At 34.9% G+C, this 23,809-nt stretch overlaps 1 protein-coding gene and 2 long non-coding RNA genes across 10 annotated transcripts in view; 2 read left to right on the forward strand and 1 right to left on the reverse strand.

The window, feature by feature from the left end:
* The window catches only part of LOC147836499 (uncharacterized), a 35,499-nt gene extending 24,132 nt beyond the window's left edge, over positions 1-11,367 (forward strand). Inside the window, exon 2 of the long non-coding RNA XR_015494278.2 lies at positions 10,559-11,367. This is a non-coding gene — a long non-coding RNA (uncharacterized LOC147836499). The remainder of the gene's footprint in view (positions 1-10,558) is intronic.
* LOC147843665 (uncharacterized) overlaps positions 1-13,518 on the forward strand; it is a 628,067-nt gene extending 614,549 nt beyond the window's left edge. Inside the window, exon 6 of the long non-coding RNA XR_015494217.2 lies at positions 13,447-13,518. This is a non-coding gene — a long non-coding RNA (uncharacterized LOC147843665). The remainder of the gene's footprint in view (positions 1-13,446) is intronic.
* raly (RALY heterogeneous nuclear ribonucleoprotein) overlaps positions 1-23,809 on the reverse strand; it is a 180,656-nt gene that overhangs the window by 18,854 nt on the left and 137,993 nt on the right. For 4 of the 8 annotated variants that reach the window (XM_087255318.1, XM_087255317.1, XM_087255316.1 and 1 more), the window contains 3 exon segments: positions 17,373-17,652; positions 8,221-8,293; positions 5,754-5,801 (listed from right to left, as the gene is read on the reverse strand). In XM_087255318.1, coding sequence (XP_087111444.1) covers positions 5,754-5,801; positions 8,221-8,293; positions 17,373-17,628 — 377 coding nt within the window. In that variant the 5' untranslated portion in view covers positions 17,629-17,652. 8 annotated transcript variants of the gene reach the window in all.

A 23,809-nucleotide genomic window follows, 5' to 3' on the forward strand; every position in this document is an offset into this window, starting at 1 on the left:
GGCGCAGCCTACATGTGGATGCATAGTCCTCCCGGCGATGCTGACGCGCACCTCTCATAGCTCTGACGAGTGTGGGCAGAGGTGAAAGCCCCGCAAGCCTGATGCAGCGAGTGTTTACAAGTGTGGAGTCCCATGAAGGAGCTCCGGATGAAGACTGTTGTTTTGTGTTTACCTTATGATTAAAGCAGTTGCATGTCTGCCGATCCCAGCCTCAAAATGAGCGAGTTTGAGCCATGTGTACATTAGGTAGCGTTCAGAACAAACAAAACACAAGTGAAGAAACTTGACACAGAGGAACATAAACACCTACTGCCAGCTAGCGTTTCGGAAGTGTTACTGTAGAGCAACAGAAACTGCTCGCAGAAGTATAAATGCATGACAATGCGTAAACAGCCGTGGGTCACGCTGATCACTTGACGCAAAAGTATAAACCAGGCTTTACATTGAATTGTGTAAATAGTCGCTTAGTAGTTGGTGCTAAACAAATGTATTAGATGGAAATCCTGCCCTCAATTAAATTCATCAAGGACATCCAATGAGATATTTTTTGAGTGTGGTATGATTTTGTTGGATTCAATCATCATTTTTGTACGGCCATTCAATTCCTAATTTGTTAACATGCATGGAAAAAGAAAGTCTCTATTAAGTGATTCAAATAAGCTCCAGTACATTTGGAAAAAGGAAAAAGTCAATCTTTAAGCAAAGTCATCTCATGCTTTTTATACATCAGCTCCTCATAAGCAGAACGACTTAAAAGAGCAACTGAACCTCATATCCACTGACAGCACATGTCATTGCATTGTAGCCAAATTGACCGAAATGAGGCCACAAGTTAACAATTTGGAATCCAAGTCTTAAACCTATTGTTGTCGGGGATGGAGGCGATGAATGGAGTGAGAGAAGAAGACACTCTTGCCTTCAAAGAGAAGAAAGTCTGCTGCCCAGAACCCGAAAGAGAGCAGCTGGCTTCCCACATGCCATCTACACAGCTTTATTGACTGATCCGCAATCCTGGAGATCTAAATTATTGGATATGTTTGCTGTAAAATATCGACTGGAGTCAGCGTCGCCCTAAGACGGCTGTAAGTCAGGGAGCAGAGATCACAAGAGAGATATCAATAAACATGTCAGCTCATCATATGGCTGCAATATCCCTTACATCTGCAAACAAGTACATCCAGCTGAGTCTCGCAGCAGGGTTTCCATAGCTCCCGAAAAGGGACGCTGGCCAACCGCGCGCTCGCACAGCCAAAGTTTGCTTAACGGGTCATGAAGGGAGTTCTTGTGACACGCATATTCTCTCCTCCGTCTTTTTAGTTCTGCAGCTTACAGCTGTGTGTGAGTGTTTTTACGAGAGTTTCTTCAGATTCTGCCAAGTTGTGAGAAAATGTATTATGACAGGAAAAGCCGTGCGAAGGAAAGAAACACTGCCTGACTTCATTATAAGTCACTGCTGGGTTACGACACTAAAAAGTGCTCCGTAAAAAAGCCTTTATGGAGTTATGGCTTGAGGTCAGTCTATTTCAGCATGTGCAAAAGGGTTTTATTGGTTTACCGTACTATAGAAGGGTGAATCCACATTATCTCACCATTTACTCACCATTGTGTGGTTTCAGATCTTTGTGAGTTTCTTTTTTCACTTTAGTTTAGGTCACAATTCATGCTATTAACCTCTGGCTTTGTATCTGCCTATTATTAAGATATTAATGTTCATAAGTAGTTATAAAGTATGATCTTATTCTCTTTCTCTAATCCTACCCAAAATCTAAACCAGACTTATACCTTAACTATTAAAGGTCTGGTGAAGTGCTTTGAAATTTGCATTTTTATTTGATGCTTTATGTAATCTCAACCAAACACGAAGAGAGGGTTGAACATAGTGTAGCTCCTCCCCCCATAAAAAAACAGCCAATAGAGGAATTACCAGTTTGTAAACCTTCAGGATGCAGTGAGGTTGCAGAAAAAACTGGGAGCGCTGACATTTACATGCCGATTTATGCTGACATTTACATGCTGATATCCGATGCGGTACACAGTTAGTTTGTCATTAGAGATAAGTTATACTGATTACATATTATATATTATATTTACATAATGCTTTTAGCGTATTATAGCAGCTTGTCACCCAGTTATAAGCACAGTTATTTGGCGAAATTAATGTTAAAGTAAGCTGCGTTCGTTTGACAGGTCCATTTGCGATAGCACCCTCCCAATAGATATTGGATAAGACGAAATAGCCAATCATCCAGCCCGAATACACTGCAAAAAATGCTTTTCTTACTTAGATTTTTTGTCTTATTTCTAGTCCAAATATCTAAAAACTCTTAAATCAAGAAGAATTTTCTAGACAAGCAAAACATACTGTCTTGTTTTAAGATATAATATGTCAAACTTAAGTGAGTTTTCCCTTAAAACAAGCTAAACAATCTGATAATGGGGTAAGCAAAATAATCTTATGTCAAAAGGAAAAACAAGATTCATTTGCTTACCCCATTGGCAGATTATTTAGCTTGTTTCAATATTTAATATATTGGGATATTATTTCTGAAAACAAGACAATATATTTTGCTTGCCTAGAAAATGTTTCTTAATATAAGAATTTTTAGATATTTGGACTAGAAACAAGACAAAAAATCTAGGTAAGAAAAGCATTTTTTTACAGTGTATACAACTATCTCAATGAAACTCCAAGTGATTTTACAAGAGAGAAGTCTTTGGATGCCAACAATGTTGTTCTGTCTGGTCATGTGCAAGAAATAATGGTCCATGATTACCAGATTCAAAACTATGTAGTGCTAAAAACCGAGGTTCTGCCTAACCAAAGACAAGGAAAGAAGACGGAACTGTACAAGTCCTGGGTAATTATCAATAAGCAAAATGACTGCATTCTGACAGTGATCTGTACCTGTACGGCAGGGTATGTAAACTTACATTTTTACATTTCATTCTAGGCATTTAGTGTCCGCAGTATAATTAACCATATTTACCTGTTTTTGCTAAATCATTGCTGCAATCATAACCGAGTAATCAATGCCGACTGCTTCTGTTCCTTGAGCGATACCACCTGACCTCTGTACAGACTCTTCCCTCCTTACGAACTGCTATACCGATGTTACCAGTTTGTTCAGTAGCTCACCCTGTATGCCAATGGACTTGAAATGTGAAGCTGAGTTGATAACAATGACAGGGTTTGAGTTCGATGAAGAACGGTTTCAGAAACCAGATAAAGCAAATAAATAAATAAACAATAGCCTAAAAACAAGGTGAAATCACTCAGCTGCAACTGCTTATCTTTTTCTAGATTACTTCTGAAACCATTATCGGTTGGATTTAGGGACGAGGGTGGGTGGGTCAGACGACAGCAAGCTGGCTTGGTCAGCTGAAGCATATACTGCGCCCTCTGGTGGATTTACAAAAGAAGAGAATGCACAAGAGAAATTTGAGATCATCAAAAACCATACACAGCGCTCTCTGGTGGATTTGCAAAAACTGTTGCAGATGTACCTCCAGTTATGTATTTTGCGGTCCCCAGAAAAATGTAAACCTGGGTACAAATCTTTAATGAGACTGAGTTGATTTTAATAGCCTAGTTCAAAATATTAGATGAAAAGGTCAGAAAAAAAAACTTTTATTAATAGAGTAACAAAAATTAATCTTAATTACAGGTGCAAAGAAGGCCTAAGTCGCAACATAGCTACTAGCGTGCCTCAGGGCTCAGTTCTTGGACCACTTCTCTTCTGTCATCTTAAGCTCTGTCATCCACAGCTATTATGATGAGAGTCAACACCACCCCTCATTCCAGATTAATTACTAATCATTATCAACTTGCGTCTCAGCCAGCCTGACAGACATTCCATGTTGCATGGAAAACCATCACCTTCAGCTTAATCCTGCCAAGACAGCGCTGCTTGTGGTTTTAGTCAGTCAAACACTTAATCAAAACTTCTCCATCCAGCTAGACGCATTAACTGTAACTCCTTCCAGGAAAGTCAGGAACCTTGCAGTTGTGATTGATGATCAGACGTCACTTCAGTCTGATCCTGCAGATCTGCCTTGTTCAACATGAGGGAAATCAGACCCCTCTTTTTGGAGGATGCTATACAACTCCTTATCCAAACTCGTATTCTTATTCGTATTCTTATTCCAGGCTGGATTACTGTAATGCTCTCTTGGCAGGCCTGTCAACCAGTGCAAACCTCTGCAAGTGACCCAGAAAGCAGCAATGATCATAGTCATTAGCAAGCTAAAAAACAACCAGTGACTCTGCTATATATATTATAGACAGTTGTATATACAGCGGGGAAAATAAGTATTGAACACGTCACCATTTTCCCTAAAAAACATATTTCTAAAGGTGCTGTTGACTCGAATTTTTCACCAGATGTTGGAAACAACCAAATAAATCCATATACTATATGCAAAGAAAACAAATCTAGTCAGTTTACAAATTAAGTTATGCATATTAAAGTGAAATGATGCAGGGAAAAGTATTGAAAGGGAGGTGTTGAAAGGTGGTGAAAGCCCAGACAGCAGCTGAAACTCTCAGTAGGTCTTCATCAATTCTCTTCTCTTCCTCATTGAAAATTAATATCAGCTGCTTCAGTCCCAACTTCTACATTAGCAGGAGGATGAACATGAACCCAGAATGAACATTTCAGCAAGACAATGATCAAAAACACAACCAAGTAAACTATTAAATGCTTTCAGAGAAAGAAAATAAAGCTGTGGAATGGCCTAGCTAATCACCTGATCTGAATTCAATAAAGAATACAAACTAAAGATCAGATTTGATAGACAAGATCCACAGAACCATCAAGATTTTTACACTCTGTTGAAATCTGGGTGATAAAATCACACCTGAGCAATGCAGGTGACTTCATTCTCCATATAAGAGGCGTCTTTAAGCTGCCATCGTTTAAAATAAGCCGTTTAATTTAAATACGATTCAGTAGTTCAGGACTTTCTCCTTCTGTCATTTCATTGTTATTACACAGAACGTATTTCTTAGTTTTTTTTGTTTAGTTTTATTTTTTGTTTGTATTGTTTGGGTTTTTATTGAACTCTGGTTCAATTTCATGTTTCCAGCTTCTTTAGAAATATTATTCCCAGGAAAAACATGACATGTTCAATACTTATTTTCCCCGCGGGATATACACACAGACACAGTTGAACCCAAAATTTCCTTTTAAATATTTCCCAAGTGATGTTTAATTTAAGGGACGTTTTTCCACAGTATTTTGAAATATCAAATCTTTCTGTTGTTCTTCTAGTTAGACTGGAAAAATTACAATATTGCAAAATTATCAGCACCCTAAATATATATTTTTAGTCAATTGATATAGAACAAACCACCTGCTGTCCAATGACTTGCCTAATTAACCTTACTTTCCTGATTAACCAAATTAAGTCACTTTAAGCCAAATATTATTATCTTGAAAAATATGTAGAAAAATATTATCTACTGTCATCATGGCAAAAACAAAATAAATCAGTATTAGAAACTAGTCATTAAAACTATTATGTTTAAAAATGTGTTGTAAAAATATAATTAATGATTAAATGTCAATTAAAATGTTATTACAATGGCTTTTAAATATAATGCAACTGTGACAAACACATATAAGTAAAACATTGTTAAACACTGCTCTGGGGACCATGACTCTACTGAAAGTTTAGGTATTCTGGATGTAACTTTAGCGCCGATGGTGGCAGTCAATTTTAACAAAATTATCTGTACAAAATCATGGACTCACCTGTCATAGAAGTCATCTCTGTAGTAATCATAGTCAAAATCATAACCACTGCAAGGATTAAAAACAAAAAAATATTTATTATACTATCATATAATATATAACTATATAAATATACTACACTCTCAGCAAATAAAGATGCAGCGGCTGTCACTGGGGAAGTACTTATTCAAAAGATACATATTTGTACCCAAGGAGTCCACAGTGGTACCTCAAAAGTGTAAATTAGTGGCCAAATGTACCTAAAAAGTACCTTTGAAGTACCATTATGGACCCTTCAGGCACAAATATGTACCTTTAGAAAAAGTACTGACCCAGTGACAGCTCCTGTCCCTTAATTTCTGAGAGTGCATATACAGCTGAAGTCAAAATTAATAGTATTATTACATTTTAATTATTTTAAAAATATTTCTTACGTGCTGTTTAATGGAGAGAATATATGGTTTTCAACACACTTTTAAACGTAATAGTTTAATAATTCATTTCTAAAAACTGATTTATTTTATCTTTGCCATGTTGACAGAAAAAATATGTTTGTAGTTCTTTTGTTAGATACTAGTATTCTGCTTAAAGTGACATTTAAACACTTAACAATGTGAATTAGGTTAATTAGGCAAGTTAGGGTAATTAGGCAACTTTTTGTATAATAGTGGCTTGTTCTGTAGACAATAGAAAAAAAATATTTTTCTTAAGGAGTCCAATAATATTGACCTTTAAATTGTAATATATATATATATAAACTGCTTTTACTCCAGCAAAACTAAAAGAAATAAGACTTTTCCTAGAAGACAGAAAATATTACAGGAAACACTGTGAAAATATTCTTGGTCAGATAAACATCACTTGGGAAATATTTAAAAAAGAATTAAAAAAAATAAATAGTAATTTTGACTTCAACTGTATTTATCATGCATTCATATTTCCTTTATATTCACAACACTTTCAAAAAAGGAATTGAAAGCAATATTTTATCAGAAAAAAACTAAAGCTCATTGTAATCTTAGGTTACACTACTAGCTGTGTAGTTTACTTTCATCAATAAAAAGTTTAAAACATTTAATTGAAAAAAACTCTTGCAAAAAAAGTGCATTAAATTTTGACCAATCTAATGCACTTTTGTTGATTAATATTCATTTCCCACTCTCAAAAAAGTTAAACTGCCCTCAAAACCTCTGTATTTGAAGACCTTTCAAAACCCTTTATTATATTATTTAAGCAAAAAACAATAAAGAAACATAAAACGTTAAAAAAGATAACACGCAACGATTAGATTCATGCAGTAATAAAATAAACACAATTTATAAAACATATATGAGAGCTTAGCTACAGTAACAAATGTGCTTTATGTGTACTTTGTTGCTAATTATATTTGCATAATACACTATCTGACAAAAGTCTTGTTGTCAATTCCAGTTGTAAGAGCAACAAATAATAACTTGACTTCTGACTGATCATTTGGAAAAGTGGCAGAAGGTGGATTTTCAGATGAAGAATCTGTTGAACTGCATCCCGATCATCACAAATACTGCAGAAGACCTACTGGAACCATGGACCCAAGATTTTCAGAAAAATCAATCAAGTTATGTGAAGGAAAAATCATGGTTTGGGGTTACATTCAGTATGGGGGCGTGCGAGAGATCTGCAGAGTGGATGGCAACACCAACAGTCTGAGGCTGCTAAGACATTTGTGCTGCCCATTACATTACAAACCACAGGAGAGGGCAAATTCTTCAGCAGGAGAGCGCTCCTGCTCATACTTCAGCCTCCACATCAAAGTTCCTGAAAGCAAAGAAGGTCAAGGTGCTCCAGGATTGGCCAGCCCAGTCACCAGACATGAACATTATTGTGATGTAAGGGGGAAGATAAAGAATTGAAGATGAATTCAAAGAATCTTGATGAACTCTGGGAGTCCTGCAAGAACGCTTTCTTTGCCATTCCAGATGACTTTATTAATAAGTTATTTGAGTCATTGCAAGGATGTATGGATGCAGGTGTCCAAGCTCATGGGAGTCATACACAATATTAATACTTTATATTCTGTACTGTACATTATTTCTGTTAAGTGACAAGACTTTTGTCTATGCAAAGTCAGATCTTACTGTCCTAAATAAATAATTAAAAATCAAGGCATGATCATATTTTATTTTGGGAAAATAAGTGTAATCTAGAGGCCTTTGCCTTCATATAGGCTCTGATAACAACTAAATCAAGTGAGTATTTGTTCTTCCTAAAACTTGGATAGGTGACAAGACTTTTGTCATGTAGTTTACACTGTAAAAAAAAATGTTTTATGTAACTTTAACTTAATTTATCAATCAGGTTTCAAATGCATTTTTGTGAGTTTAACTTAATATATTTAGTAAATTTAATAGATGTAATTTAGGATGACTAAAAAAGTTAATTTGATTAAACAAATAACAAAAAAATGAATAATATTTGACAGTGCACATGAAATCCATTCTTCAATCACCTGTATAACGTCGCTGCAGATCTCTTGAGTCCTTTAGGCCTGTTGGGTTTTGGTTCACCTGCCATGTTAATATCTGTAAAAAGCAGAAGACACAAAGTTTGACCAAGAAATGCAGATTATGACCAATTATATGACACATTAAACAATGAGCGTTTCAAAAAAGACATCTGCAGCTCTGCGATAATTGTGAGTTACCGAAGCTGTTATCTAATGATGACTCTGTAATTATCATGGTGCTCTGACATTACGGACACACTTGGCTTTAAGTGGGAGTGCTTTGATTTCAATAAGCGCATGCTCATTATGTCCACCAGAGGGCACTCCAAACCCACTCAATCAGACCTGAGAGATCCGCTACTGAACACTTCAGAGTCTCCTCAGCTTCCACTTCATAACAGAGCAATTCCATGCAGATGTCAACCTTGCCATGACAGAAATGACGTTTACAGCAAAATAGCGAAAACATTTCTGTTTTTTTTGAGTAAGCAAGTATTTTACAGTAGTTCAAAAATACTCAAAATGTGTCTGTTAATAGTTACAAATTAATTATATTTGATTTACCAAAGTCACATCTAAGCGGTGCTTTCCAAATCTGGACGTCATTTGCGTCTATGACGTTTCAAGGAGTCTATGACGTTTCAACACCCGACAATATGTGAAATTATGTATTGCACAATTACGGTTGATACCCCTTTTCAATTATGGCTGTCCTTTCAGTTGGCAGTTGCCTAAACCAAATATGCAAATTCAGTATGTTAGCATTATTTATATAGCTATTATAAATATTGTGAACATTTGATTCCCTATCTGCTGCTCCCCTTGCGTGGATTTTTAATATTAGAGATTATTGTATAAAATAAAAGTGAAACTAATACTTAAGTGAATTGAGTGTTTGAACTTTGCTTGGTTATTGTGGCCCAAAATAAATGATTTTGTCCAGTAAAGAGCTTGTGTTTTGTGTATTAAAACTTAGTGGGAATGTTACACACACAATTGCACATCTGTCACATCCATAACAAAGAGATACCACATCCATAGCCAAGCTTTTCCTTCACAAATGTAAGTAAAACTGTGGGAATGTTTTTTTCAATTAAGAAAAATGAGGAGCATTGCTCAGATATTTTAGTTAATGGAGAAGTAATAAATATTGATGATCATTTTAAATATTTAGGTATAATTATTGACTCCAATTTAAATTTTAAAAAACACATTAAAAAGGTTTCCAAAAGTGCTAGAGCAAGCCTGAGGATCTATAGAAACATTAGGCATCAGTTACCTATGGCTGCTGCTAAACTTTTTATGAATACAATGATTTTCCCTCACTTATCTTAATGTGCTACAAGCTGGTCGCATACGAACATTACAACATTAAAACCATTGTATGTTATATATAAACAAACTGTTAAAATTTTAGCTAAAAAGCCAAGGAGCTATCATCATTGCAACTGTATTGCACAACAAAAATTACTAACATTTGACAGTTTCTTATTTTATGTTGATGTGTGTTTAATGTATAAAATATTTCATGGTCTTGCACCACCACCCCTCAAACAATGTGTGATTGTCGGCAAGGACAATATAAGACAGTCTAGGTCATCTGTTAGAGGTGATTGTTCAGTTAAACTTAAGAGAACAGCTTTTGGACAATCAGTTTTTTCAGTTAAAGCAGCAGAAAGATGGAATAAAATACCAGTGTATATCAGAGAGAGCAGCACTTTTAATCAATTTAAAACTGTTCTTAAAATCTGGCTAAAACAAAATCAAATATGCAGCCACTGATTTGATTTCATTTTATTGACAATGATGTATTGTATTTATTGTACTGTAAGTGTATATTGTATTTGTTTTAAGTGTTAAATTTGTTACTTCCTGCCCAGGGACTACAGATGTAAATTAGCTTTATAGCTAACTCTGGCACAACATGTCATGTTGTACATTGTCCCTGTATAAATAAATAAAGTAAATAAAAATAAAATAAATGGAAAAATGTAATATAAAATAAATCAATAATCTTTGTTCTGAAGAGAGAGACCACTCTTATCCTTTTGATTAGCTCAATTTATTTTGGCTTGTGCAGTTTAATTCACGGACTTTATGCTATATACTGTAAACTCAAGTACTTTTTTGGTAACATCCATAAAGCATGTTTATTTTATTTGATATAAAATAAAATAACAATTACAGATTGATCTTTTCATAATCTCATAACTCTGTTATTAGTTTTGGAAAATATAAACTGATGTTTCAATAATTTTAACACATATTTTCTCTGTAAATGTATGTTTTGAGATTTTACCACAAACGTCTCATCCATAATGCTGGAATTTCTCAACGACAGGAGCAGAAGCAGAAAAGGAATAATGGATGTGAAGCAGTGAAAGACATGGCTTTGTCACCCGGCTTCATATTTCCAACACTGGAGTGAATGCAGAGACAGTGAGAGGAGTCCTGCTTTGAGCGAGACATGTCAATGAAATGATTTCCTTGAGCTCCGGGACTGATTGGCCAGTGGGGACCGATTGTGGCCGCTTGAGTGACAGGTCACAGAGGCTGTCAAGTGGAAGCTAAAGGCTCTGTGGAGCGCGAAACATAGACTAATCTGAGCACCCTAAAAACAAGCCATAGGACAATTTTAGAGACCACTTGACAATTCTCAGTCCTTTCTGTGGATTTATTAGGAATGTTTGAGGAGGATGTTAATATTTTTTTATTCTCTAAACGTCTGATATAATTTCTTCCTAAATCCAAATAAAAGTTTGTTATTTTGATTTTGTTTTTCGAATATTTGTTGTTTATTTTTCCTTATTTTTCTCTTCTGAAGTTAAAAATGTTGACCATTTTAAAAGTATTTTGCGCAAATTATCCAAATAAACATGTTTTAACAATGGCAGTGTTATATATGCACACATATTCTCAGTGGTTTCTCTGGATTTATTATGGGTTTGAGGAAGATGTCTTCCTAAATCCAAATAAATATATTGTTATTTAGAGCTTTTTGGCTTTCGAGAAATCACAATTGGACAGAATAACAAATGTTTGTTGCCATTTATTTTTCTCCACCAGATATTATCTTTTAAGGTTTTGTGTAGTTTTTCCAAATTATTTTATGCAAATTATGCAAATAAAAAAGTGTGATTTGTGTTTTTAGACTTTTTTCGGTTATCGAGAAATGACAAGTGGTCAGAATAACAAATGTTTGCTGTGAGTTAAAAACATTATTCTACCCAAATATTGCTTTATTTCCTCTTCTGAAGACTAAACATTGATATTATGGTGCTTTATGATTTCAAACAGTGCATGAGTCAAACAGTGTTCAAATACAGAATATATACAATTAAATATAAAACATCATGATCATCATTGTATAATAATAATAATAATAATAATAATAATAATAATAATAACATATTTATTATCTTTAATAACAAATTTCTATTCAAATAATAAAGGGACTAAGCTGAAAACAAATGAATAAATAAATATTAATATAATAACAAAACAACAACAACAACAATAACAACAGTTATGATAATAATAATAGTAAATAACAGTAAAAATAATAAAAGTAAATAACAGTAACTAATAATAATATTAATAAATATAATAATAATAGTAATAATAATAATAATAAATATAATAATAATAGTAAATAATAATAATAAATATAATAAATATAATAATAATAGTAAATAATAATAATAAATAATAATAAATATAATAATAATAGTAAATAATAATAATAAATAATAATAAATATAATAATAATAATAATAATAAAATTAAATAATAGTATATAATAATAATAAAATTAAATAATAGTAAATGATAATAATAATAATAATAAAATTAAATAATAGTAAATAATAATAATAATAATAATAATAATAATAATAATAATAATAATAAAATTAAATAATAGTAAATAATAATAATAATAATACTAATACAATTAAATAATAGTAAATAGTAAATAATAATAATAATAATAATAATAATAAATGGGCATCACAGTGGTGTAGTGGGTAGCGCTTTCGCCTCCAGCAAGAACATCGCTAGTTCAAGCCCCAGCTAGGTCATTTGGCATTTCTGTGTGGAGTTTGCATGTTCTCCCCGTGTTTGCGTGAGTTTCTTAAGGGTGCTCCAGTTTTCCCCACAAGTCCAAAGACATGTGCTATAGGTGAATTGGGTAGGCTAAATTGTCTGTAGTGTATGTGTGTGAATGACTGTGTTAATGGCGACCGCTGTTAAATAAAGGGACTAAGCCAAAAAGAAAATAAATGAATAATGATAATAATAATATACAAGTAAAATTAGATATTATTATTATTATTATTATTAATAATAATAATAATAATAATATTAATAATAATAATAATCCATACCTATCACATTCAGTAAAGTAAACCCATAGAAACTGAAAAATCTTGGAGCAGTCTCTTGATTTTATGTTATCAAGCATCTGCAGAGGTGCTGGAGGGCTTAAAAAAAAGAGCCAGCAAAACAAAGACTGCAACAGAAGGAGAGTGAGACAGAACTACAAGGAGGTGAATGCAACGGGACAGAGAGTGCAGAGAGATGGAGACATAAAAGCTGGATGTGAGCGAAGCAACAACTGTCTGATGTCCTCAGCGTGACACCAACACCTGCCGCTGACACACCTGTCCCGCTCCTCATTTATCTGAGGGGGGGGCGGGGCCTCAGCAGGCGGTTGCCCGGATACCGGCACAGCTGAGAAACCAATCAGAGTGTAGAGGTCAGCTGGTAGAGGACGCCGCGCTGCTGGCTGGCATGAAGAGGCTCAGAACTACACGATAACTGAAATAGCAGGCTGATAATATGAGCCCTGCACATTGACTGCATGTAATTCGTTTGAAGGGCACTAAAGATATACACGTATAGAGTTCCCAGAATATGAGTAAGTATGTACTCTAGGAAGTCTTTACTGGTCTGTGATGAGTTTCTTGACTGAGGCTATGTTTAGAATAACATTACAGTATAATAGGAGGCAATGTTTTTTTTCTGTGTGCCAAATGTGAAGTATAGACGATCAAACAAATCACCAAATTTACATATAAATAAATAATGAATGTTATTTGTTATTTATTGGGGGTTTACTTAATGTTTAAAAGATTAAATGTTTAAAAATGTACTTTATGTTTATAATAATAATAATAATGGGGCGACACGGTGGCTCAGTGATTATCACTGTCGCCTCACAGCGAGAAGGTTGCTGGTTTGAACCCTGGCTAATTTGGCCGTAGTGTGTGTGTGTGTGTGTGTGTGTGAATGCAAGTGTGTAAAAAAGTTTGCTGGTTTGAGCCCCGGCTGGGTCAGTTGGCATTTCTGTGTGGATTTTGCATGTTCTTCCAGTGTTGGGGTGGGTTTCCTTTGGGTGCTCCGGTTTCCCCCACAGTCCAAAGACATTCGCCATAGGTGAATTGGGTAGGCTAAATTGTCCATAGCTATGTGTGTGAATGAATGAGAGTGTATGGGTGTTTCCAAGTGATGGGTTGCAGCTGGAAGAGCATCCACTGCGTAAAACATATGCTGGATAAGTTGGCGGTTCATTCCGCTGTAACAACCACAGAACAATAAAGGTACAAAGCCAAAAAGAAAATGAATGAATAAATGAATAATAATAATTATATATATGTTTATAATAATAATAATAATAATAATAATAATAATAATAAACAGACAAAAAAATAAAATATTAATAATTTTACGCAGCGGATGCCCTTGCAGCCAAAACCCATCACTGGAAAATACATTACTATTATTATTGTTATTAGTATTATTATTGTATGAAATGATTATTTATAGTATACATTTTAAATAATTATTATACATTTGATGCCTTTCAATTATTATTATTATTATTATTATAATTATTATTATTATTGGCGGCACAGTAGCGCAGTAGGTAGCACAATTAATATTAATAATAAACCATTTTTATTATTATTATTATTATTTATTATATATCAATGGCAATGCTATAATTTTTAAATTATTAAATATTAATTATTGTTAAATTAATATTGGGGCGAAGCAGTGGTGCAGTGGGTAGTGCTGTCGCCTCACAGCAAGAAGGTCGCTGGGTCGCTGGTTCAAGCCTCGGCTCAGTTGCCGTTTCTGTGTGGAGTTTGCATGTTCTCCCTGCGTTCGCGTGGGTTTCCTACGGGTGCTCCGGTTTCCCCCACAGTCCAAAGACATGCGGTACAGGTGAATTGGGTAGGCTAAATTGTCCGTAGTTGTATGTGTGCGAATGAGTGTGTGTGGATGTTTCCCAGAGATGGGTTGCGGCTGGAAGGGCATCCGCTGCGTAAAAACTTGCTGGATAAGTTGGCGGTTCATTCCACTGTGGTGACCCCAGATTAATAAAGGGACTAAGCTGACAAGAAAATGAATGAATGAATGAATGTATAAATTAATATTGTTATTCAGTAAAAATATACCTAAATAGAAAAATATTGTTTTATTATTTGTTTATTATTATTATTATTATTATTATTATTATTATTATTATTAATAATAATAATAATAATAATACCTACTAAATCTATTACTACAACTAATAATGAATGTATTAATGTAACATTATCATTCTACAAATATTTAATATAAATTACATAAATATACAAATAATTACAGTTATTATTCAGTAAACATATTAGAAAATAAGTCAATATTAATATAATTGTTAAAAATTGTACAATTGATATAATTTATTAGCGCCTAATAAATAAACAACATAAACAAATCTTTTCATTAAATTATTATGATAATAAGCATAAAATATTTAAATTTTATTTTTATTGTGGTTAAATATTATTATATGAAATGATTATTTATATCTTATACATTGCTAGATTATGATTAGTTATGATTATTATTATTATTAATAAAGTATTATTATTATTATTATGTAACAAATTTGCATTAAAAACCTTTAATATTCCTGCAACATAACTGTTGCATTTTTCTCCACTGTTTATAAATAACAGCATGCAGTATCCAGTACGCAGTACACTATTATTCCATTCCAAACACATCCACACTGAACTGAACTCCTACCACAGTGCATGATTCCATAGCAAAATTCCCTCTAGTAAGTGCCCTAGTTCGATTGCAAAATAATCAGCACAAGCAAATACATGGAAAACACAAACTTGGAACGGACCGAGGTCAAGAACCCTGAAGAATGGAGAACGGCGCTGGTGCCACATTGGCCATCATATACTTTTGATCAACTTGCAGTGCACTAGACTGACCTCCCTTTGACCCTCGGCAGTGATGGTGGCCACAGGACACTGTCATCAATAGATATTAATCTTAACCGCTTCAGTGTCATGAGGTTTGCTCTTGGCAGCAGTCATAGTGCATACTAACCAAACAATCCACAGGGCTGCAAGAGTCAGTTTACTCCTACAGCAAGAGTCGTGCACTTTTCTGACCTTGGAGAAAAGTCACACACATTGAATATGTCTGACGATGTGCAGAAACGAAGACTTTTCACTTCACCACTGTATGTTCTGTATACTCGTGTGCATGTTTACAAGCATCTGTTGAAAACTTTACTTTGACATCTCGACATTCTGAACACAATCTTGTACTTTTTACTCAATTCCATATACAGTATGTGGCGTAGTTATTTTGAACTGTAGAAATTATCATCAACTTATAAGTGTGATAGCGGTGTTTGATTCTTCCGAGATAAATTCTATTAATTCAAGTGATTTGTTTAGAGAGAGTCTGCAGTTAATGATTCACTGATTCGAATGATTAATTCAGAGAGAGTCTGCAGTTAATTATTCAATGACTTAAATGATTTATTCAGAGAGTCTGCAATTAATGATTCACTGACTAAAATGATCCATTCAGAGAGTCTGCAGTTAATGATTTACTGATTTAAATGATTCATTCAGAGAGAGTCTGCAGTTAACGATTCACTGACTATAATGATCCATTCAGAGAGTCTGCAGTTAACGATTCATTGACTATAATGATCTATTCAGAGAGTCTGCAATTAATGATTCACTGACTAAAATAGTCCATTCAGAGAGAGTCTGCAGTTAACGATTCACTGACTATAATGATCCATTCAGAGAGTCTGCAGTTAACGATTCATTGACTATAATGATCTATTCAGAGAGTCTGCAATTAATGATTCACTGACTAAAATAGTCCATTCAGAGAGAGTCTGCAGTTAACGATTCACTGACTATAATGATCCATTCAGAGAGTCTGCAGTTAACGATTCATTGACTATAATGATCCATTCAGAGAGTCTGCAGTTAATGATTCACTGATTTGAATGATTACTTCAGATAGTCTGCAGTTAATGATTTACTGACTATAATGATCCATTCAAAAAGAGTCTGCAGTTAACGATTCACTGGCTAAAATGATCCATTCAGAGAGTCTGCAGTTGATGATTCACTGACTTAAATGATTAATTCAGAGAGAGTCGGCAGTTATTGATTCACTGACTAAAATGATCCATTCAGAGAGAGTCTGCAGTTGATGAATCAATGACTTAAATGATTAATTCAGAGAGAGTCGGCAGTTATTGATTCACTGACTAAAATGATCCATTCAGAGAGAGTCTGCACTTAATGGCTTTCTGATTCAAATGATTCATTCATAAAGAGTCTGAAGTTAAGGCCTCACTGATTCAAATGATCCATTCAGAGAGAGTCTGCACTTAATGGCTTTCTGATTCAAATGATTCATTCATAAAGAGTCTGAAGTTAAGGCCTCACTGATTCAAATGATTCATTCAGAGAGTCTGCAGTTAACAACTCACTGATTCAAATGACCTTTTGAGAGTGTCGACCCCTCTCTCTTAACGTCAACTTTAAGAGCAGTAATATTTTTACTGCTCTTACCATTAGGTTGCCAAAAGGGAATGATGTGCCAAAAAGCAAGCCCCGTCCCCTACTCAATATTCAGTTTCAGGTGGAAGTACATCAGAAGAAATCTAATAAAAGTCTCAGCAACTTCCAGTTCACACAGACTTTAAGGTTTAAATTAAAAGACTCAAGCAAAATCTATTTATTGTATCTGTACTATTATCTGTGCTGTTTCTCAAGTGCTTAATGTGTGTACTTCAACTCTAAATACATAACACATCAGTAGAGTTGACTCACCGAGGGTTTGTCCAGCAAGCACGCGTCCATTTTCTCCAATGACGGCTCCACGCGCATGTCTCTCGTTAGCATACTGAACAAAAGCGTAGCCTTTATGGACCGAGCAGCCCAACACGCGGCCGTATTTGGAGAAGATGGTCTCGACGTCGCTCTTCTTCACCACTGCTGTGTTCAGATTGCCGATAAACACACGTGAGTTGATAGATTTGGGGTCATTTTTGTTGGTGATGTTGCTCGTCTGGACTTTCAGTGACATCCTGGATTAGATGTGAACTCCAATCTGAAGAGAAAACAAAAAAGATCATGTGAGTTTAGAACAATAGCTTTATATTATACAGCAATAAAAAAAAACAAGTTTTATTATGTGTTTATTATGTTTGAGTAAAATGTTAGTATTGGTTTTATTTAATAAAGATGAGAATAAACATCCTGATAAAAACATTGTCATTTAGAGCACTTTCCCCGCCAGAAATTGTTGAAAATAACAAATACTTTCAATTGCTATTATTGAAAATCTGAGTTATTCCACCAAATACTGGTTTCTCAAACCAAGGGGTCTCAAACTGCCAGTCCGCAGGCCATTTACTCCCCCCTCCTGACTTCAAAAATATAATGAGATTCGTCTCACTAAAACAAATATATTTTAATCACTATCATTGTTGTGCAGCCACATGTAGCACCCTGTTGTTTTAACCCCGACACCTACTGAACATTTAAAATACCACACTACATATTTACTTTCGGTTTCTCTCAGTATGCGGTTAAGAGTAAAGCACATGCAGATTATGTCTGGGGCTGATTTAATTGTTGAAACATATGCCTGTAAGTGCTCTATTTTTACTGAAGCTTTATTTATGGCAATTTTCAAGGGAAAATCTGCAGTTAATGACTCACTGATTCAAAGGATTCATTCTGAGAGAGTCTGCAGTTGGTATTGGTTATATTTTATAAAGATGTTAAAACATCCTAATAAAACATTGTCATTTAGAGCACTTTCCCCTCAGAAATTATAACTGTTTTAAATAACAAATGTTTTTATTTTCTTTCAATGAGTTAGTATGGAGTTATTCCACCAAACTTTGGTTTCTCAAGCCTCAAGTCAAGCCTCAAACATGAAAATGTCTGAAAATTAAAACAACTGGTTGAAAATGGTCTGTAAATGACATTTTTCTCATCTGTATTTTGCAGAATAAAACAAAAAATGATGTCATGCTGAAACACGTAACTAAAACACCCAATTTAAACAGGGCTTCAGCGTCAATGCTTGACGGTGGGCGTGTCTGAAGTTGGGGCTGATAAAATTAGTCCGTGATTGGCTACTGTCTGAAGTGGGGTATTTGCATAAAGTGATCTGATTGGCTGACACTTTCATTGGTACTACAAAAATGTTGAGGAATTTACAACTTCTGCAGCGAGCAACACAATTGTTGCGATGCCGACAGATCTACAATTTAGTTGGCAACGTTTGACGTTGTCGATTCAAACTGGCGTGCGTTTCCCAAAACCATCGTTTGCAAACTAAGGTCGCAAGTTCCTCCATTACAAACATAGTTTGTTAATTTGCCGTTTCCCAAATCCGTCGCTCCAATGAACATACCCAAACTGCGTCACAAACTTGAGCACTCGCAACTACAGCCCTGGAGCTGTAGTTAGAAACATAGTTCCTGGCTGTGTTCAATTCCCACTTATACCCCTATGCCCTATTCATTTAGAACATTCTAACATTTAAAGTTGGAATAATTAAAATAAAAAAGCATTAAGGTCATCTCTCTTAGGTGTAATTAGATGTTTCAAACTATTTTTACAGTTCAGTTTAGCGATCTTTATGTTTATAATTGTGCTCCCTTAGCAACGCATCTGAATCTGTACTGTATATGACATGGGCCTGCTGGTTAAAACTTTCTGCGGTGGTTTACATGTGTCAAATTGTAAAAGTAGACTTAAAAAAACATTAAAAATCCTACTTAATAATAATAATAATAATTATTATCATGTATATTCATTCATTCATTCATTTCTTGTCGGCTTAGTCCCTTTATTAATCTGGGGTCACCACAGCGTTTTTTACGCAGCGGTTTTTACGCAGCGGATGCCCTTCCAGCCGCAACCCATCTCTGGGAAACATCCACACACACATTCACACACACACTCATACACTACGGACAATTTAGCCTACCCAATTCACCTGTACCGCATGTCTTTGGACTATGGGGGAAACCGGAGCACCCGGAGGAAACCCATGCGAACGCAGGGAGAACATGCAAACTCCACACAGAAACGCCAGGTGAGCCGAGGTTCGAACCAGCAATCCAGCGACCTTCTTGCTGTGAGGCAACAGCACTACCTACTGCGCCACTGCCTCGCCCCTATTGTCATGTTCATCATTAATATTATAAATATTATTATTAAAGTATGATTTTTTCATTTCTAATAAATAATAAATATTACATTTCATTTTATAATAAATAGCCTCATTTATTTATATGATTCATATGATATTAGAATCATGTTAGCTTTTGTAAGTGATTTTATGTTTTAGAAAAGAATATGTAATGTTCAACTTCTCAATAATATTAGTAAAGCAAACATAGACCCTCTGTGCCATTTACATATATTTCAGTAATATGGATTGCGAGTGCATGTTTTTACCAAATCTAATATTGGATTTTTTTAAATGTGTGTTTGTGTAAAACAATATAATTTGCACAAAAAAATATGTGTTTTTTTCTCTAAAGAAGTAGTTACTCCATCCAGTTTAGAGCATCATTATAGGCGTTTTACGTTATAACTAACGTGGTTCAAGCGATGTATCTGCGCCAGAGAAACTACGGGTTTTGGCAAACACTCGTCACTACATTTTTCTTTTCCCAAACGATGCATCGTACTATGATAGTTCAGCTGCCAGTTACGTTGTTGTTTGGGAAACACACCTCTGAATGGAAAGTGTTAACACTGATGTGAATGGGGCAGAAATTGTAAATACAGACAAACTGAGAAGTTTCAATTAAAATTTACATTATTTAAAACAATAAACTGAATTGTGTGCAAACTTAATTTTCACCTTAAATAAGTAAATAAATAATTTTACAAGGTTGACCAAAGCGCTTTACGTCAAAAACTAATTATACAGCACAACTAAAAAGCAAACAATGCAAAAACAATACAAGAAATATCAATAAGATACAGCAAAACATTAAAACAGAGAAAAGTGTCAGTGCTACTATGCATTAAACGCCATTTTGAACAAGTGGCTCTTACTACATTCATTAATTTTATTTTTAACCATGAGCAGTAGAAATAAAATGAAGGACTCACTAACAATCACTAACAAACCTGGCATGTAGACCAAAAGTGAACTATTTGAAGAATTAAAAAGCCCTGAGTAATCTAAAGCAGAAGGTGTCCCTCAGCTGATTCCCAATACAGTTTCGGACAAACAGCGGCGACTGTACAGAGATCTGATGTGTGATTGTTCTTTCTTACGGCCTATCATTAACACTTTGATAAGTGTGCTAATTACAGCGCTGTCTGCTTTTACTGCACAGGCTGTATCCGCTGTTGCTCATGAGAAATGGAGTCCATCAGATGTGCTGTGCTGGTGTCAGGAGAGCTTTGATCATGTTTTCATTAATTAGACGATATGTAGGTCAGGGGGTGTCCGTGATCGGGATGATTCATAGGGTAATGTTTGCTCAAGGGCAAAATCAGCACCTTTAAGACTACACATATATAGGTTCTACTGTATATATTATATCACTCTAGATCTTGATCATGCTAGTTTGACTACTGAGCTGTACTGTAATTTTACAGTATTACCAAACAAAATTATTAGCTCTCATGTGAAATTTTAAGCCCTCTAAAGATTTTTTGATTGTATAAAGGAAAAACATTGTAATCCAAAAATCTAAAAACTATTTAGAATAACGATCTCCATCCATGCACCATACTGTCAAACGCATGATACAAGACCATTCAAGCTCACTGGTCATGCACATATTTTGTTTGCATTGTCACCTATTGATTATGTAATGGTCAGCGGCTTGATAAATGATATCACAATAGACCAGAAGACCAGTCAGAGAGTTTTTGGGATAGCCTCCGATTTCAAAAGTCTGCATTTTACTCAGTCTACACTGAAACTGAACACTACTCTGTTAAATTGTGGGGTCAAAAACACCCTAACATACAATGTAATATTTTAACTGAACACATCACATCACATAAGGTACACATGCAGAACCGTCTATTTAGTTTTGTGAAAAGGCAAAGCTGAATATCTGTGGTTAAAGTGTCACCCAATGGTCAAAAGCTGCTGGCGCACCAATTACCGTCATCGCCGCGGTATGAATGGCGGCAAAAGGAACACATTGAAGTAGTGACATGTATAACCCAACTATAAGTTATTATAGCACCTTCCCAACTATGGGTTATTTTAACCCAATGCATTGGGTTATATAATTTAATCCAATGCAATGGGTTATTTTAATTAAATGTTATTTTTTTCATTCTGGTATTACTATTGTTAGTACTACTATTAATTTAATAATTATGGCTGTGTAAATAAATAACATAGTTTTTTAAAAAATATATTGACAATGCTTTATTTCCATTACATTTTAGTTCCAGAAACTGTTGTTAAAATAAATTAGAAATCACCAACAATGAAAAAACAGAACAAAGTGCAGAGAGTGCTGTGCAAGCAGAAAACCCTGTGTTGATGGAGCAGAATATGGAGCTCTGTGTGCTGTAGAGACTGTCCAGCCGCTGCAGCAGGCTCCACTTAGTGTCCACTAAGAACAATACATTTTAACCACATCCAAACGCTTCTAAAAGATGGACTTGGATGGTGAAACGGATATAAAAACACGACACGGAAAGGTAATTTGATAAAAAAAACCAACATTATAGAGTTATAGCTTAAATGAACTTTATAATGAAAAAGCATCATTACACATGCATATGAATACAGCTGTTTTGTGTCTGTTAAATCAGTTGATAGTTGAAATTCAAAAATTTTAACCCAACTGGCTGAGTTATTAAATAAATAAGCAAATAAAGGTTTAAATAACCCAACAAAGCACCAAATATTTAACTCAACTGGCTGAGTTATTAATAAATAAACTAATAAAGGTTAAAAAATAACTCAACAAAGCACCACATATGTTTAACTCAACCATTGGGTTAAATAAATAACTCAATGTTTTTTAGAGTGTAGCATTTCCAAACTAAGTCTCCAGCATTTTCACAACACTATGTTTTTTTTTTCTGTGTGTGAAACGAGGATGCTTTAGACTGCTTTACATCAGGCATAACCATAACAAAACTTTCACGTTTTAAATCCATCAGTGTAAACAGCACCTAAGTTGTTATGGACTTAAAATGGACAATATTACTAAATGGACAGGGCGATGGTGATGATTTAGAAGCTGAATTATGAATTATGTGCTATGTGCATGCTTTCCCCCTGTCACTGACTACATATAAATAGATGTGAATGTCCTTGTTTACTACAGCATGTGTGTTGTAAATCGTAGTAAATCTGTCATCATATAAAGCCACACGCAGTGTCTCTTCTAAGAAAAAAAACTAATCTTTATAAAGTTTTTCCAAAGTTTCATTCATCTTTTCAGAGCAAAAGAAGATATTTTGAAGAATGCTGGCAACCAGGTAGTTGCCTATACACACTGGCTTCTGTAAGATGAAAAGTTCATACATCTGTCTACTGTTTGATTACCGATATTCTCCAAATATCTTCTTTAATGTTCAGCAGTAAAACTTTATTATTATTATTTTATTGCAGTTTTCTTCTCACTCTGCAGCCCAAGACCGGTTACTCACTGAGGGTAAGCAGGGCTGAGCCTGGTTTGTACCTGGATGGGAGACCACATGGGAACACTAAGTTGTTGTTGGAAGTGGTGTTAGTGAGGCCCGCAGGGGGTGCTCAACCTGTGGTCTGTGTGAGTCCTAATGCCCCAGTAAAGTGAAGGGGACACTACACTGTCAGTGGGCGCCGTCTTTCAGAGATTTTGAGATGTTAAACTGAGGTCCTGACTCTCTGTGGTCATTACAAAATCCCATGGCACTTCTCGTAAAGAGTAGGGGTGTAACCCCGATGTCCTGGCTAAAGTCCCTCTATCCGCCCTTACGATCATGGCCTGCCAATCATCCCCAGCCATCGAATTGACTGTATCACTGTCTCTCCACTCCACCAATAGCTGGTGTGTGGTGAGCGCACTGGAGCTGTTGTCCTGTGGCTGCTGTCTCATCATACATGTGGATGTTGCACACTGGTGGTGGTGTGGAGAGACCCCCCCCTCATGATTGTGAAGCACTTTGGGTGTATGGTCTTACAAAATAAACGCATTATATAAATATACATTGCATTACACAATACAAAAGAAAATACTACAAAACACTTAACAATGTCTATGATTAGT

Source organism: Danio rerio, chromosome 6 (genome assembly GCF_052040795.2).
Source record: "Danio rerio strain M-AB ecotype USA chromosome 6, GRCz13ab, whole genome shotgun sequence".
NCBI lineage: Eukaryota > Metazoa > Chordata > Actinopteri > Cypriniformes > Danionidae > Danio > Danio rerio.